General features: G+C 41.5%; 1 protein-coding gene and 3 non-coding genes across 4 annotated transcripts; all 4 read right to left on the reverse strand.

Annotated features, from left to right (window-relative positions):
• Positions 1–15,155: 15,155 nt before the first annotated feature.
• LOC136513158 (large ribosomal subunit protein uL22) lies at positions 15,156–18,747 on the reverse strand. The gene is made up of 7 exons (XM_066507148.1): positions 18,584–18,747; positions 18,429–18,465; positions 18,301–18,341; positions 15,772–16,002; positions 15,588–15,690; positions 15,432–15,499; positions 15,156–15,338 (listed from the first exon to the last, which is right to left on the reverse strand). Exons 1-7 carry the CDS (start codon positions 18,584–18,586, stop codon positions 15,306–15,308), a joined length of 516 nt encoding a protein of 171 aa, XP_066363245.1. The 5' UTR covers positions 18,587–18,747; the 3' UTR covers positions 15,156–15,305.
• On the reverse strand, positions 16,165–16,309 carry LOC136514663 (small nucleolar RNA snoR74). The gene has a single exon (XR_010773805.1). It is a non-coding gene; the product is annotated as a small nucleolar RNA snoR74 (small nucleolar RNA).
• On the reverse strand, positions 16,934–17,078 carry LOC136514664 (small nucleolar RNA snoR74). Its single transcript, XR_010773806.1, has one exon. It is a non-coding gene; the product is annotated as a small nucleolar RNA snoR74 (small nucleolar RNA).
• LOC136514665 (small nucleolar RNA snoR74) lies at positions 17,230–17,374 on the reverse strand. Its single transcript, XR_010773807.1, has one exon. It is a non-coding gene; the product is annotated as a small nucleolar RNA snoR74 (small nucleolar RNA).
• Positions 18,748–19,297: the final 550 nt, after the last annotated feature.

Below are 19,297 nucleotides of genomic sequence, written 5' to 3' on the forward strand. Positions count from 1 at the left end.
CTTTGTTGTATGTGGACTTATTATTAGACTTTGCATTAAACATATTATATATATGAACATATGCTATTAGTAGTTGTCCGCGGCCAAAACTAACCATGATCGTGTCACAGCCATGACTCATCGTCGCTTGTTACCCCGTCGCCGAAGAACAGATCGGCAACAAGAAGCGGCTGATATTGTTGGGACGGGAGAGCCGTATGATCCGACAAACGATGACAGTGTCAATCAGGTCAGTGAGAACGAGCAGCCATAGACCCCGTTCGGCCTACTCGATCTGGGTCAAAATGACCAAGATGGCTAGGTAACTCATCCAGAGGATCTCCCAGGTAACTGAGGAGGTGAGGCAAGGGACTCGCACTTCTAATAGGAAGAAAGACGTGCTCACCCAAGCACTTGGAACCAAGGAGCACCCTAGTCGCACTAGAGGAACCAATGTTGTTCCTTGGAAACTAGCATTCTCCCAAGAATCTAACACTTACCGGAGCCGCTCGAGGGGTAGAGCAGAACAGGAGGCAGAGTATTTGAGGAGACTAAAAGAGATAGAAGACAGAATGGAAGCACGAATTGAGGTGACCGTTGAAGCACGCGTCGAGCAAATTTTGCTATCCAAGGGGTCAGTAGTACCACAAAACCCTACTCCTACTGCCTTTAGCCCACAGTTTAGGGGTCGCAGCAGCTGCGGATCGACCCCGCTCGATGAAGAAGAGGCGAATGTGCCTCATTCGGTGGACGACATCACTGAACCTGTCAATGTCAGGTTGTATATCCGTCAGGAATGGACAAAGGACAAGGTGGTGCTCGGCCAGGCCTGGCCTGCGGGAGACGGGACAATTAATGGCCGCCCAATTCCACTAGGGTACGCTCATGTCACCATTGACAGAATACTTGATAAGAAGTTTAACAAGATACCCATTGAGTACCTCGTAGCGGAAGACAGACCAAAACTTGGTCAAAACAAGGGCTCTCAAGTGGCCTGGCGTAAGCGCTTCATTAAGCTTGACCATCAATTGTCCTCTGATGATGAGGACGACTGCGAGTCTTCACCCACCCGCAATGATCACTCACCATCTCCCAACAGAGATCACTCTCCTCCTCATCCGGAGCCATCACCCCCGAGAAGACAGAGGTCTCCTTCTATTCATCCTCGTCCGACTCCATCTTCATCAGCCCCGAGAAAAGAGACTCCTCCTCCTCCTCCCCCTCCTCCTCCATCTTCATCAGCGTCGGGAAAACAGAATTCTCGTCATCATCCTCCTCCTCCTCCTCCACCTCAGCCCAAAACAAGATCAAGGACATCCTCACGGTCGTAGAAAAGGTCCTTGGATTTGGTTGCTAATGCTCCCAAAGTGGACCAACAGAAAAGAAAAAGGCCGTTCAGTGGCAGTGTTACCACCTTGATGAAAGAAAAATTTACAGCACACATCTCGTAGGAAGATTGTGTTAGTTTCTTTAATCTCTATGCCTCACTACCTTCATTTTTGTTGAAGTCCGAATTTAAAAGGCAAACACAGAATAAATACGCTACAACAAGAGACGAAGAAATACACAATAAAGATTTAAGGAACATACAGAAATACGTCGAAGACAACTCAGGATTAACCATGGAAGAGGCCGCGACCATCTATTATGATGTACAAGGGACGGCAACACTGGCAATGAAGTATGAAAGGGGTAATCTTTTGGTTCCCGATGAGGAGTATAAAAATCTTACAACATATATGCGCCAGTTGCATGAATATTACATGGCTCAAGCAACAGAGATGGGCGACTTTGGTTTTGAGGTTATTATCCGTTCGCCACATGTTTTCCATTATCTTGAAGAAGAGAAGTTCGATGTCGAGTGGGAGTGCTTGTTTCAGCTATACCAGAAACGCTCTCTTGATGTTCAAATGTTGATGATGTGGACTATGTAAGTACCCTACACGCACGATATTACAATTAACTACTCTCTCAAGACAAATTGTTAACTTTTGAGCACTTCCCATGGTTTTATGTAGGTGTATAGCAAAATTTTGTATTGTAAAAAGCAAATGGGATTACATAGGCTTCTTGGACCCCTTGCGAGTCAATGAGAGGACATGTCTAGGCCTCTATGGATGTGACGTGGAAGACCTAAAACAGAGATTGATTGCTGTTTTCGACGAATTCACGATGAAGAAGAAAACCCACATACTTCTAGCCTACAAATGCGAGTATGTGTTCTCGGCTTTTAATTTTATGCCAATCTTGCCAAAAATTTGATCGAGGTGTGGGACTCGAAGAAAAAACCATTTCGTCATCTGGATGCACCGGTGACAGTGCTAAATGAGTAAGCAATCCTAATAACATTATTTTCTAATCACACATACCGCTTTCTAATGTTTCTTCCCTTAATGTTGCTCAGTGTCCGAAGAAGACATCGGTGGGACATCGGTCCCATTCAAGGTTGTTGAAATGGAGGGGAAGTACCTGTCACAGCCGGCGGGAAACAATGAATGCGGGTTTTATGCAATGTGGGCAATGCTTCGCTACATCAGCGGGAAATCGGAAGAAGCCGACAAGTTGGTGTGTATAATCCATATTTCATTTATGTCTGTTAATAATTCAACAAAATAATTTAATGTTCCTCTTTGGATATCATCTTTTTGAACGACAGCGCAAGAAATATAACCACCAAAGGTTGTTAGACATGGAGATCGTCGCGCTGTAATCGGAGCTCGCAAAATTCATCTTAGCCGAGGTATTGGAAAAAGATGAAGTATTTTCTATTGCACAATCCGTGAGGTACAAGAACCAGTATGGCCTAGAGTGGCTCGCCAGATTATTGTAAGAAGTCTGAGAAGCATGTGTGAAGTTCAAGAACATTTCTTTTTTATTTTGAGGAATCGAGATGTGGATAAGAATATTTGAATTGTAACCGTAACATTTGTAATGTTTAATATTGATGTACCTGTTGTCTACGTAGCGTATATAAAACAAAACCCGATTCCACGAATAAATATAAATTAAAATCAATTATAAAACAATAAATTGCGAACATGACATCACTGCCGGTTATCAGAAAACCGACAGTGTTGTCGTAAACATCACTGCCGGTTAGCAACAAAACCGGCAGTGCTGGCACTGCCGGCTTGAGCCACAAATCGGCAGCGTTGACTTAGCCATCACTGCCGGTTCTTGTCACAAATCGGCAGTGATTCTTACTACAACACTGCCGGTTGAAACACAAACCGACAGTGTTGTTGGAATTGGAACTGAGCTCTACCGGGTGGTCTTATGAACCGACAGTGTTGATGGAAATGAACACTGTCGGTTGTGTAAAGAACCGGCAGTGAAGTTGAAGAACACTGTCGGTTTGTAGGAACCGACAGTGATAGCTTACCCTCATCACTGCCGGTATGGTTGTGCCGGTTCAAAATCCGACAGTGATGGAGTATTTTGAACCGGCAGTGATGTGGTATTCTGATGTAGTGTATTATTACGGCTCATAGTCAACCTCAAATCATGTAACATATAGTCTATCACAGAATATGATTAAATCATAGTTCACAACCTCAAATATTGCATAAGTATATTTACAAAGTTTTCACCCAGATGCGGTAACTACACAGCAATAACCTCCGACAAATAACAACTTTCATGGCACACTAGTTTCCTCCTAATGCTTCTTTTGTATAGTACATGTCTGAACACATATATTGGCAATTCATCTCCTCACATTTATTGTAAGCATGTATGTCGTTACGAAGAACATCAATATTGACAATTTGACAAAGGAGAGAAAATAGTTAAGTATGCATAATGCACAACCAATGCCAAGTGGAGAGGGGTGTCAAGTGGAGAGTACACTAGGCCAGTCAAAAAGGAGGAGAAGATTGGATGATTGTATTACAAAAAGTTAGAACCCCAATATATATAGTAATGGTAAACCACTTAGTAAAGAGTTACTATAATCTCGTAAATTAATATAGTAATTATCGTAATTCAAAATGGCTACAGAATATATATATATATATATATATATATATATATATATATATATATATATATATATATATATATATATATATATATATATATATATATAGTTATTTTGTAGCCAGCTACAAAATAAGATGATATATATACAGAATAAGTTATTTTGTAGCCAGCTACAGGGTAGTATATATATATATATATATAGCCATTTTTAGTTACGATAATTACTATATTAATTTACGAGATTATAGTAACTCTTTACTAAGTGGTTTACTATAACGTTATGGTAAATATCTCCATGTGTTATAGTAACCCAACTATCGTAAATATGTGTTGACATTATCGTAAATCAGTATGTAAAATTATCGTAAATGAAAGTGGCTACAGAATAACTTATTTTGTAGCTGGCTACTGAATATACTCTCCATATATATATACACACACGTTCCCTTTAGAGGCCCAATACACGGTTCCTTTAGCATATTTGACTTGTGCAAGTGGCATGTTTTGTTAAACAATCCAATGATTTCCATCTGTTTTTTTTGTTGGGAACTACTCCTCCATTTTCAAATTATAAGATATTTTGGATTTTCTATATTCATAACTTTTTCTATGCACTTAGATATATATTGTCTAGATACAGAGTAAAACTATATATCTAGAAACACCAACGTCACATTATTTGGAACGGAGGGTAGTATATGTTATCACATTATGTCTCTGATCAAAAGTGTTTAATATCATACTAGTATTTCACAAAGGATGTGGCATGTATAAGTTGACTTGTGCAGAATTGCTAAAAGTTTAAGCCACAGAATGTTCTGCAGTCAATCTCATTCCCTCATTACGTGGTATATGACAATAAGCACTTCATATCTGCAGGATTGCAAGTTGCAGCAAGAGTCAATTCTGGTCGTGCATTATTTTTTTCTCCATAAAACGAATTGCTTGACTAGATATCTGTGAGACCTAACTCATGAGTGCTGGTTAGGGCTGGATAACGAGCCGGCTCGGCTCGTTTCGGCTCGGCTCGTTCTGGCTCGTTAAGATAACGAGCTAGCTCGGCTCGTTATCCTAACTAGCCAGAAAGCTAGCTAGACTCGGCTCGTTATAAGCTTGAGCTGGCTCGTTAAGCTCGCGAGCCAGGTATAAAAAATACACAAAATATAATATTTGCATTTATCTAAAGTTTGAGAATAATAATAATACAAAAGAAATGCATCTAACAACCTTAAATCGAATAAAAAAATTAATATGCACTAATATATATACAAGTATAATAAAATACTATAGTATTCATGCATCTAACAACCTTAAATGCTACTTTTTTTCCTAGAAGCTTAGCTCGTTTAGCTCGCGAGCGGCTCGCGAGTTGGCTCGAGTTGGCTCGTTATAGCTAACGAGCTAAAATCTTGGCTCGGCTCGGCTCGTTATCATAACGAGCCGAGTCGAGCCAACCACGAGCCGAGCGAGCTAACGAGCTTCGAGTTTTTCGTGCTGGTGACATCAAATCTCTTGCAATCATGCGTGCGAGAGTATCAAATCATTATGAAAGACATGCAACCAACAATTGTACAGCTTTCAGGCCATCAGTGCTCCTCCTTTCTGTTTTCGTCAGTTGTGCATACACTGGCAACACTACATCATCATGTATCAAAGCTGTTCATCAGCTCATGCTCCTTCCTCAGGAGTGCGATATCTAAAGTAATGGTTTCAAAGGCGTGTTCTTTTTGGGCATAGACAACTCTATCAAAACCGCTTCTAGAAATAGTTCCAAAGATGACTTGGTTCTAGAAATTGATTTCTAGAGCTGGATGACACAAGCCACCATTAAAAATCTCATTTGTTGATGTAAAATCAATTATAATAGCATTTATACATATTTATGCATGTAAAAATCGATTATTGGAGTATATATATATATATATATATATATATATATATATATATATATATATATATATATATATATATATATATATATATATATATATATATATATATATATATATATATATATATATATATATATGGAGTAAGAAGAATCAAAGATACATATTTATGAATATAATAAGGGCACCTGCAGTGGTGGGTCGACTCTCGACAGGTGAGAGGGCCACGTAGCCAAAAACTGAACCATTAAAAAGTGGACTCAAACTTCTCCAGCGGTGTGGGCCCATACTCGACTCTTCATGTCGGCAACATATCAGGTGCAAACCAATCAACCTGTGTAAATTTGAAAACTACCTATCAGGACTACTAGATACTGATCCAATAGATAGGGTGAGACGGTGAGGAGGCTTAAGCGCAAAAAAAAAGGCCGGTAGGTGGAGGGCTTAAGCGCAAAAAATTCACACCTCTCACTCTATCATTGGATCAGCATCTAGTGTAGATCCTAAATGCTAGTTTTTAAGTTTACAGAGGTTCCCTTCGTGTCTCCTCTTTCTCTGCCGGCAACCTTTCCCCTTCCTCTATCCGCTTCTCACCTAGGGCAGCGATGCTCCTGCCCGCTCCTCGCCCATGGCCGCGGCCAGCGAGGGCCGGACAGGCTCCCCCGAGCGGCGGCGCGGGTCACGCCCGGATGAGGTCTCCCGAGTGGCACTGCGGGTCACGGATGGACCAGCTCCCCCGAGCGGCGCAGGTCGCAGCCGGACGGGCTCCCCCCGAGCGGCGGCGCAGGTCATGCCTTGCCTGGACGAGCTCCCCGAGCAGGGACGTGGGTCGTTCCCGAACGAGCTCTCCTGAGCTGCGCCATGGTCCTCGAACACCGGTGGCAGAGGGGCCCAAGCAGCGCGGGCGGCGGCGGCAGGCGAGACCAAGGGCCCGCGCGGCGTGACCGATGGTGAACTCTGCGGCCAAGGAGGGCCCAACGGCGCGTCCTCGATTCATTATTCGGATGAACCGATGCAAGACCTTTCATCAACTCCTCTCTGTCTCCTCAATGAGTCGGCGTTCTCCGGCGATGAAATTGACTCATTCGAGTTCCACATAGGACCATGAGAGAAGCCCTAAAGTCAATTACACAAATTTATGTAGGTAAAACTCAACTGAATTAACCCGGTGTTCGTCTAATCAACCGTTTAGCCTGTTTCGTACAGTTTACCTCCGTTCCATTTGTGGCGTTTAGACCATTTTCCTCCATGTTTTTACCATTTAAACTGTTAATGTTGAATTTCCATTTACCTTGTAAACAAAACAGCTCACCACCGTTTACCATTTAGCGGCTGTTTGGGTGAACACTGGTTCAGTTAGTTACGCATTAAAAAACTTCATTTCTGCAGTTATTTATATATGACATTGTGTTAAAAGTTAGTCCTTGCATTGCAAAAGGTTTATCGGAGCTATATGTTATTTAATTTCATTTCTTTCATGACTAGTTTCTTACAGTACTTACCAAAACTATAATTAGTGAAGTTAATCTTTCAAACTAATTAAGCATTGACCAAAAACTATATTCAAATTTTGGATTCCATAAATCTTATTTCTCTTTACTGTGTCTTTGCTAACTAGCTTGTATCAAACTTTTAATACTGAATTTAAAGTGTACTCCCAGAGACAAATTCTATATATTGACTACTTGCTCACTGCTATATGTTGACGTCAACCCATTATTCTCTAAAAGCCTAAGAAGGAACCACTTGCTCACTGCTATTTTGTCGTAACATATATATGTGCTAGTTGCAGAGCTCCACTCACTCCTATAAATAGGGCCAAGTTGCTCGCATTCTCCATCAACCACACACGCATACATTCAAGCCCAGATTTGCCTCTCTTTCTAGCTCCCACTGACCATTCTGCAATGGCTTCTCAAGTGACAACGGTGATCTTCTTCGTTGTCCTCCTAGCATCATTTTCACCTTGTCTAGCTCGAGATAGGATGATGCTAAGTGATCACCATGCACAACCGAAGAGCAAGAGTACTGTTTCCTGTACTAGCCCTGCGGCCAGTTCTATAACTAGCACCACCTCACCTCGGCAGTTGGTACAAGAAGTGGCAGTGCCGTCACCGCCGGCGGCGCCAGGAACAGAGGTCGACCATCCGGAGAACAACAGCTGGATACCGGAGGGATCGGTGCCGAGCCCCGGCATCGGCCACCATCCATAAATGACGTTTCGCGTATGCATGTATGTGTATGTGTAAGGTACATACAAGTCTGAATCTAGCTTATACGATACCTAAACTAAAGCTAGGACTCTCTCTCTCTCTCTCTCTCTCTCTCTCTCTCTCTCTCTCTCTCTCTCTCTCTCTCTCTCTCTCTCTCTCTCTCTCTCTGTGTGTGTGTGTGTGTGTGTGTGTGTGTGTGTGTGTGATCGATCAAACGTTTTTTTTTTCTTGTACTATATATTGTGAGAAAAAAGTTATAAAGTGAATACAAGATGTAAATGTATATGATTCTGCATACTTGAGTTTTCTATTAGGTGCCCAAAGAGTGCCCGTGTATATTTGCTATACTATAGGTGATGGTGAAATCAACAGATTGCCCTGGATTTGGTTTCTATATTGGAGTCATATGTCCCATTGGCACCACTATTAAATAAGTAACGTTTTGAAGTTATCTGAAATTAATAGTGTTAAATTTTGACATACTACTACCTTTTACCATAAGGGTGGCCACAACCATGTAACCACTTTAAATTGATGTGATGGAGAGAGAGTGAAAAAACTTGGAATTTTGGTGGCATCTAAACAAGGCCTTAGTTTCTATAATAACCACGTCAGCAAAAAGCTCTTTATAGAAACCGCAGCGCACAATGCATAGATTATGGGTCTGATAGGCTGGCTAGTTGTTGTAGACTTGTAGTAAGACTAGCTAGTAACCATTAAAGCTATATTTGTATGGGTCATCTACTAAACTTTCTAATTCCACTCTTTCCCCATGTCATCCTCTCTCTCTCCTATCCTGGTCTGAAACCACTTCAAACACTGTGGTGAAAGGACCGAATGGTCCAAGAGGGGGTGGGGTGTGGTTTCGGCTTCAAAAATTTAAGGAACAACTTTTGATTATGCAAATCTACTCACCCCTGCATGGTTAAGACCTAGGACTAAAAAGATCACACCAAATCAAGTCCTTAGGGCCACAAAGATCCTTAGTAAAGATCACTCCAAGATAAGGTTTGAAGCTAGTATATGACTAAGCACATAATAACATGGAGAATCTGTCATATTTGCCACATAATATTCTTGCACCTAAAAGAGGAGCAAATCACAAGATAATACAAAAATTGAAATGAAGCAAGAACAAGAAATAACCGGATTTTTCCTGTGGTACTAGGTTAATGCTACCACCATCTAATCCATGTTGGAGCACCAAAAATTCACCAAGATTCAGTTACGCTCCCTTGAGCTACCAAAAATTCACCACGCCAAATCTGTGGGTTTCAAACAGAGTACACACCTCTAGGAGCCTCCCCACAAAGTATCCACCAGAAAGCACACTCTCCACGAAGTAGTCTTGACTTGAATTCCCTCAAATCTCTCCCAAAGTCCATATATATGTGTAGTGTACGTGTTCTGCAGTCGAAGAGAGCTCCAAATGAGTGAGGGAACACATAAAGGGTGGGAATGAGTTGCCAGCCATGGGTAAAAGTCTGAAGATGGAAACATTTCTTGATGGTTTGCCCGGTTCCACCTAGACACATCGGAAATAAGGTCAACCTATCTTGGAAAGTTCTCTAACAATTAGAAAGGACTATTTTGAAATATGCCCCACTAGATGATCCACCATGGGCCACACAGGCACCACTAGTTCATAATGTGCCTACTCAGTACCATGGCAACAACTACAGCATACAACCACTAGATAATATGGTGGGTGACAAACTAGCATACCGGCCCAAGAGCATTCGACTCTCGGATCTGTTATGTCATATTTCTTGAATGCTTCAGGGTGCAGGGCCTAGAGAAGTACAATGTGCAGTTAAACCCTAGCACATGGCGTGAGGACTACATACCAACTCCCCTCCAGATTAGTGAACGACAACAAATTTGTGGCCCATCCAGTATCTACCACTATGCCTGACATGACTTAGAATTGGCTCTAAAACCTCCCGATAGGTTCTATCTAGGACTAGGCTGGCCTCAAGTGGCTCATCGTCGACAACTTCCAGGGGACCTACACTAGGCTAGCCAACTTCTAGGATTTTCAAAAGATCAAAGCTATAGGCAAAAGGACAGCGAGTCCCTAAGGAATTACATCTAGCGTTTCTAAAAAAGCGCAACAAACTCCTTGATTTCTCCAAGTCCGACCGCCTCGTGGCCTTTAGTCATGGCACCTTGTGCAAGCACCACATTCGTCGCTTGAACCACTTCTGTCTACATTGCAGTGACTACTCAAGTGGTTAGCTCTGCCCAAGTGGTTCGAGCGCTCAGAGTTGGGTTATTTTTACAAGGTCTAATGGCCAATCTACTTCACCTTTGAGATGTTCGCCAAGTCCAAAATCCAATTTATATTTATATCTATATCTCTTATAATTCTAAACCCCACTAGAATATTTTCTTTACATGCAAGGTGTCCACCTCAGCAGTCGACTATCACTTGCAATTAAAGTCCACTAGTACAAGCAATTATGATATGCATGTCAGCGAAGACACATCATTCACTAACATATATTTAGTTATTCACATCAGCGTATCACGCTATCCACTAACATTAGTTTATAATAGTTAATCTCTTCCTAAGAACTATATAAATAGTTAAATTTCATTCTAAATTAGTAGTTCCTGCAGCAACGCGCTTATAATCCTAAGTCCCACTAGAGGTTCTATCTCGATATGCAAGCTGTCCACCTCAACATCTCACTATCAGATATGATTAAAATCCGCATCTACAATTATGCCATACACGTCAGCGAGACGCACATCATTCAATAACATACACTTATTTGTCCATTTGCACTAAGCACGCCTGTAGCTTAGCGGGTAGAGCATATAAAAATATAACAAGTCTTTTATTATCCCCTAATGTTTTAAATATAAATAAAATATATTAATTATTTCCATATTCAAAGCCATGTTTGTTCTAATACGAAGAGTTTTTAAAATGTAATAAGTGTTTTAATGTCCCCTAATCTTTTCTAAATATAAATAAATATATTAGTTGTTTCTAAATTCAAAGCCATGTCTTCTTGAGACATATACCTGGACCATGTTATTATTTATTACTATTGTTCCATCAAGCAACAAAATGCCTAAAAATAACTAAACCATATATGGCACATGAAGACAGCAGGGCGACATCACCACAGTCATAGACCTTGTTTGATAGAGTGCTGGGGAAATCATATCTGATTAAGCTTTCAATTATTAAAGTGGTTGAAAAGTGCAATGTTTGGTTGCTAGTTTCAGCTTATTTTAATCATAATCAACTTAAACTATACCAAACATGTCCATAGGCTCATAGATGAGACCGTGGGCTCACAAGGAATGCGAAAAATTGCACTGGAGAAGGTTTAGCCACACTGGTACAAATTATTTTTATAGAACAAAATCAGTATACATAGGGTTAATTAGATCATAGCATTATCAATGTCACGCTTCTAAATTTACAATTCATCATACAGTGACACTGCCATTATAATTCGCCATGTACTTAGAGATATGCCACTACCTATGCCTGTCGCGGCCTTGAGCCCACGTGCAGGACGTACCAGCATGCACACCACTACAGTTTTTTATGGCTCAAAATGGCCCCGGTAACTTCCGCCCTCTCTCTCCACCCCAATTACAAGTGGACCCATGTCACCCTTCTCCTTCCCTAATCCCATGACCATTTTCGATCTAGACTTTAGTGTGTTTGTTCAAATCTTTGGCAGCAACATTGCAATAATAATACAATGCACACGTGTAGCTGTGTACTAGTCATCATGCAATGTACTACAATGAAGCTAGGGCCCTTCGTCCATGTAACTGATTCGTCCACATGATGGTGTGTGGCTCAATGGCTAAACCCAGGAACTCTGGGTACTGTACAAATATAATGTTCATCTCATACTACCAAAAGCAGAAGTAATGACTCACATCACGTAAAAAAGCTAGAGCTCCAACGACTAGGGGCAAATCTAGTGGTGTGGTGGCAGTGGGGGCTTGAGCCCCTAGTGCCACTAAGCCCATAGAGCCCCCAAGAAATATCCTCCATTGATGTACTATGTAGGAGGGGCAGCAGGAGGTTACTCAACTAAGAGCCTTGGGAAATTAGACAATGAAATGGCTAATAGTTACTTCATGGAACTCATTAATAGGAGCATGATTTTACCATTTCAGACATTAGTTGATTGTACAAAATCAATGGACTCCTCCAAAGTCCAAAATCTCATATGTGAAATCACCATCACAAAGTCATTGCAAGAAGACATCGTTTTCAAACCGGAGGAAGGCTATAGCTCGTCTTTCAGTAACTAAAAAGGGCGATTAGAGTGAGTTTGAGAGCATTGTTGACCTTCTACGACTACGATTGCTCTCAGTGTTTTGGAGGTTTAATTCACCTTTTATTGCTGAGAACATGCGTGTGTTTAGGTGCTAGACTTATAAAACACATATAGTCTACGATATCATGGACTTGATCATATAGTGAAGCTTGTTCATCTTAGATACCTTCCTCGACAAGGATGTGGTGATATTGTTCTCCTACCAGATTTATTGGGCAACCTGACACATCTCCAAATGTTAAACATAAGTGATACATACATCACAACTCATCTAATAAAATCAATCACCAAACCTCGGAAGTTGCAGTATATCCATAACTAAGATGGCTCACATGATTGCACAAGTTGGGAGTAACTAGCATCAATAAAAAGAGTTGTCTACTATTTTTTTAGCCGTTGCCAATCTGGTACTAGGGGGGCTCAAGCCCCCCACCGCCACCTCACTACTAGATTCGCCGTTACTCGTATCACTAGGTATAGAAGCTCCTTTTTCACTATGCTCATCAGCTTTCACTAAGTACAGATTGCTCCATGATTTCAAAGGTCATTTGATATCAGTAGTGATGCCATTTTCAATCGCCAAGGTTATCAACAACGATGAAGCTACTAGGAGAATCGTCAACAGGGAAATGGAACTTAGGCCATAGACTTTTGCCTATGTGCCCCGCATGGCCATCAAGTCACATATTCTAACCAATTTCATGGCCGAGTGGACTGAAATCCGGTCGCCACCCGCTACACTCGACCTTGAATGCTAGCTAATGTACTTTGATGGATCTCTGATGCTTAATTGCATGAGGGTTGACATTCTTCTCTTCTTACAAAAAGTATAACACTTCAAGTACATATAACTACACTTTAAGGCAACCAATAATTCTGCTGAGTACAAGGCTCTGCTATACCGACTCTACATCGTCATGTCACTCGTCATTGGACCGATGGGCTCCTGGACCTTCGAATCCAACAAGAAGGTTTGTACAGACCCTCAGCGTGTCCCAACAATAAGCATCAGTATTTTTTATATGTTTAATTGAAAAGCAATATTTGCATTTTTGGTGGAGGGAGTCTTGTTCAGGTATTATCTTTGTCTTGCATAATATAATATTGATCATTTTCTAATACTACAAGCGAAACAGTTCTGAGTTTATTTTCCGAACTTCAAAATACTATGGTTATAATTAAAGTAAGGCACTACTGAAATCTCTGGACCTCATTTACTTTCTTCTCTGTTGTAGGATATGGAGATAGTTTTCATTTTTAGTCGTAATTGATACAAGGATCAATATGTCATCAGTATTATAAGTACGCCATCATAGACAAACTCAAAATATCATTACAATTTGTGGAACCCTTGCCCTACCATTTATCATGGTTGCTTCTAGATTTTTGTGATCCAGAGAACAAAAGTAACAAACGCCAAGTAAGCGAGTTCTGCAGTAAAGAAACTAATGACACCTTGACCTACACCTGGTAATGCATCTATGCAATTCTTATGTAGGAACCTCACTTATCTGAACCATAATAGGATTGCCCTCCATTTTTCACCACCTGATATGCATGACTTAGTTTTAGAAACAAAAAAATATATAGTGTTGTTGTATACCTCGCCTCAAGATTGGGTACTGCCATATCTTTACCGTCTTTTCAATATGCCTTTTTTTTTTACTTTTCTGCTATGCGTTATGGAGCTCTATACTAACCACTTCTTGTACCACATCTGTCATTTCCTAAATTCTTGTACCACATCCTATCCATTTCCTGAACTCTTGCACCAGATCTGTAGCAGTACTTGCTCTCAGTCTAAATTGGTTGCACTTCCACTAGATATATCATTGCATTTAATTGATCAAAGATTATGCCTACAATAATGTACCTATAGTTAACAAATATTGAGATAGGAAACAGCTCATTTAGGCTAGTCTTAGTGGGAGTTTCGTTTGAATTTCATTTGCATTAAATAGGTTGCCACATAGGCATTTTTGATGACATGTCAGTGTATTTAAGAAGAGATAATAAATGACACAATTATCAACTCTCTATTAGTCATGAAATTAAATGCCTATGAAACTATAGAGCATTGAGAGTGGATGTTTCATCAAGTTTCATTTCAATCTACATGACGTGACAGTCTTGGAAACAACACTATAAAACTATCCACTAAGACCAGCCTTACAGTGCTTCTCCTCAACATAAATTACTTTATTAAGCATGCAAAACAATATCTATGTTCTCCGTGGATGCAACTTCCCTTTTGCCATCAGATGAACTGTTCTTCATGGATGCACCTCCCCATGTTATGACTGGGTCTCTTTAGCATCAGGGCTCCCAGCCTCGCCTCGTGCACAATGGTGCTGCGGTGCACACCAGTCAGCAGCCTAGGTCATCCGTTGCTCTTCATCCGATTGTGAATCAATACTGTATCCACATCTAATTTTTATCATATATCTATGTTTCCCGTTAGAATGATTGTTACTATTACCACCATACGATACCTGTGCCTGCTAATTTCTCCGATGAGAACCAAGGCATGGCAAGTGGTATGAAAAGACCATATGATGCCACTGGAAATAGAAACCACTGTTAATAGAAAAAGCTAAAATAGGCATGCGATACACGAGGATACGTATGGCTTCGAATATAGCACATGAACACGATGACCAGGCGCCCGCTGCAGATCGCGCATACCATTCTAGTTCAAAGGTCATCTACCAGCAAAATTGCAAATTAACACGACCATTGACATCACCATCAGCACAAATATGAAAACAACCATAGACAATTCTCAAGACTGGTGAATTGTATGTGCAGTTCAGGCAGTGATCAAAGTGACAAAGCACATGCAAAAAATACTCAGGTACAATATGAGACGACAAATAATCAGCCAAAATTTTCACTCAGCCAATCACAGAAGATGACACCCTTCTCTAAGCCTTCCTGGTTGCGATCTGGGATTCAGCCTGAAAGAAGAAACCATTGACCAAAATAGCACAACATTAATCCCTTGCTTGGAATCGAATAAAATCAGGCACAAAGAGTATACAACCACATACCTCTTTCTTCACGGGCTCTTCCTTCTCCGACAAGATGAGCTCGATGTGGCACGGGGAGGACATGTAAGCTGCACCAGGTAGGTAAACAGGATGTTACGCTGCAAATAAAGAACCGTTCATAGCATATAGCAAACTTAAACATCAGATAAGACTTACGGTTGATGCGTCCATGAGCGCGGTAGGTCCTGCGCCGCTGCTTCTGAGCCTGGTTCACTTGAATGTGCGACACATAGAGGGTATCCACATCAAGACCTTTTACCTGCAGCGCAGAAATTCACATAATTAGCATAATACTATGAAAGCAAAGATAGGTCTGACAGAGCACAGTAGAATTGTAGACCTCAGCATTGCTCTCTGCATTCTTGAGAAGGTCTAGAATGAATCTAGCAGACTTGACAGGCCAGCGTCCCTGCCCATTTGAGTGGCGAGACTTAGCCTGAGCAGTACGCCCAACACCACCACAATACCTGCGGAATGGGATGGCCTGCTTGTGGGCAATCACATCCTCAAGGTACCTCTTGGCCTTGGTGAGTGACAACTTCCTGAGGGCAAAAGCTGTTTCACGGGTGTTCTGCAAGTATGACGAGCATTAACGAACACCAAAATATGCCCACATCGTATCCAAGAACAAATAACGTCAGCAAGTGAACAATATTGGGTGCCATCATTATGGATGAAAACAGAAATTATCACAACCATTATCACACCCTAGCTAAGAAATATGTGAAAAAACAAATGTGCCATCATTTACTGAACCAATTGACATGGAGTTGTCCAACACATGGACAGGACCAGCAGTTCACCCAATAACAATGATCATGGTGTTCCTAAAGTTTACGGGGATACTGCTAGTATATAGCACAGCATCCTGCTTTTTTCTTTAGGGTATTCAACTACAGAGACAAATACTACAACCAGGAATGTCACCTGCAAACAGTAGAGCACTGTGCAGCTGCGCTTAATGATATTATCAACGAGAAAATTTCAACAAAGGAAGTCTAATTTTCCTTTAGCACACAAACACAACCATTTACTTCAACATCTGACAGTTCATTTGGCAGCATATATCCCACAGAAGTGGGAAAATGCATGCCATTCAACCAGAGCAGCTTGCACGGCAGCAACAAAGAATTCACCAAATAAACAAACAGGCCAAAATGGCATCATTTACAAATCTAATTGGAGCCAAGTTGCAACACCTGGTCCACCTAATAACAACAAAGCTGGCATTCTAAAGGTTTACCAGTATATGTAAGCACATTCTTTTGGCACCTGATGCCTTAAGCTGCCGCAATCACAGAGATTCACTAAAAGAAGAAACACAAGTAGACATCACTTACTAATCTAATTGGAATCAAGTTGTGAAACCTGGTCCACCTAATAACAATGAAGCTGGCATTCTTACCAGGATATGTAAGCACGTTCTTTTGCCACCTGGTGCCTTAATCAAATAAACTGCTGATCAAAGTATCACACTCTAGCTAAGAAATATGTGAATAAACAAATGTGCCATCATTTACTGAACCAATTGACACGGAGATGTCCAACACATGGACATGACCAACGGTTCACCCAATAACGATGATCATGGTGTTCCTAAAGTTTACGGGGATACTACTAGTATATAGCACAGCATCCTGCTTTTATCTTTAGGGTATTCAACTACAGAGACCAACACTACAAACAAGAATGTCACCCACAAACATTAGAGCACTGTGCCATATTGTGTGCCATCATAGACACAGAAATTATCACAACCATTATCACACCCTAGCTAAGAAATATGTGAAAAAAAAACAAATGTGCCATCATTTACTGAACCAATTGACATGGAGTTGTCCAACACATGGGCATGACCAGCGGTTCACCCAATAACGATGATCATGGTGTTCCTAAAGTATCCGGGGATACTGCCAGTATATAGCACAGCATCCTGCTTTTTTCTTTAGGGTATTCAACTACAGAGACCAACATTACAAACAGGAATGCCACCCACAAACAGTAGAGCACTGTGCAACTGCGCTTAATGGAGTTATCAATAAGAAAATTTCAATAAAGAAAGTCTAATTTTTCTTTAGCACACAAACATAACCATTTACTTCAACATCAGACAGTTCATTTGGCAGCATATATACCACAAAAGCGGTAAAATGCATGCCATTCAACCACAGAGCAGCTTGCACGGCAGCAACAGGACAAAATAGCATCATTTACTAATCTAATTGGAACCAAGTTACGACGCCTGGTCCACCCAATAACAACAAAGCTGGCATTCTAAAGGTTTACCAGTGTATGTAAGCACATTCTTTTGGCGCCTGGTGCCTTAAGCTGCCACTTACAGAGATTCACTAAAATAAGAAACTCAAGTATACATCAGTTACTAATCTAATTGGAATCAAATTGTGAAACCTGGTCCACCCAATAACAAAGAAGCTGGCATTCTAAAGGTTTACCGGGATATGTAAGCACATTCTTTTGGCGCCTGGTGCCTTAACCAAATAAGCTGCCGCAATTACAGAGATCACTAAAAGAAGAAACTCAACTAGATGGAAATTCTACGAGGGCTTAGGAAATACAGCATTAGTCAGGTGAATTCACAGTACCGTGCTTCCAAAAGCATTTACATATCATACTAAGACAAAGAAGACAACTGCAAACAGCATTACGGAAAGGAACAATAACAATAAAAAAAGGTGGGATATGATCGGTGATACCGGTGAGTTGAACGGCATACACTACTTGAACAGTAAAGGGGAACTTTCTACTATACCTATGCTATAACCGAACGCAGCACAAAAATAAAGCAAACAAATCATGAGATCTCTTGAAACAGGATCTCGGTCGGGAGGCAGGTAGGGGGATCTCTCACCTTGAAGTGAACACGGAGGTCACGGCCCATGGCCTTGGTGGCTGCAACGAATAAAAGAGAACCACACGCGAATCAGAAAACCCGCAGATGCACAAATGGACATGGAAATCCTCGGTAAAGAAGCTTACACTTGGTGGGGTTGGTCGGCTCCCTCGAGTACTTCACCTGGAACCAGAAACAAGAGCCGTCGCACGTCAGGAGTTGGTAAGGGCGAGGCCAAATGCATGGCTGCAGCGCAGCGAAGATGCGACAAACGCGAGAGTAAGGACGAGGGAGATCTCACCATGGCTGCAACCGGCGAGCTGGAGGGCTCGAGGCGGAGTTGAGATGCTCCTGCGGCGGCGGCGCGAGCGGGTGGAAATGGAAGCGGCGGCGGCGGGAGCGTGAGAGACTCTGTATATGAAGCACGGCAACTACGAGGGGAAACCCTAACGGCTTCGTTATGGGCCGAGCCGCCCGCGCGGCCACTATAGGCCCACATTAGTCGTGAAGTTCACGTTCGTCAAGTTTACCCGGACAACGCCGAATCGTGCCGAATCGTAAAAAAAAAAAACGACGCCAGGAAAAACAAGAGCAAATTCCGTTAATGCCATCAGATATTTTAACCCTTCCTTTAGTACCATCGAAATTTCACAACTTTTCTCTTTTTTTCTCGAATACGTAAAATATTTACGTATCATTGTAATTAAGAATAAGAGTTTAATCATACAAACAACGTGCTTCTGACGAGCGTCCTCGAAGGTCTTACAGCCGTCCTAGCAAACAGCTCCAAGCTTCGATAACATAAAAGGTCTACAACCGAGCTAAGAGTAGCGCTGCAACCTATGAAGCTGGGCGCCTCTGTCGCTGGCTGTGTGATCCTACACCTGCGTCCGAGAAAGAGCTTTCTACCTGCCCTGGTGTTGGTCGCGGGAAATAACACGTCTAGAGCATCAACTTGGCTCAACGTCAAGTTCCCTATAAAAATGGCGTCGTATGCTCTCTTGGACGTGGAAAA

Source organism: Miscanthus floridulus, chromosome 16, assembly GCF_019320115.1.
Source record: "Miscanthus floridulus cultivar M001 chromosome 16, ASM1932011v1, whole genome shotgun sequence".
Lineage (NCBI taxonomy): Eukaryota > Viridiplantae > Streptophyta > Magnoliopsida > Poales > Poaceae > Miscanthus > Miscanthus floridulus.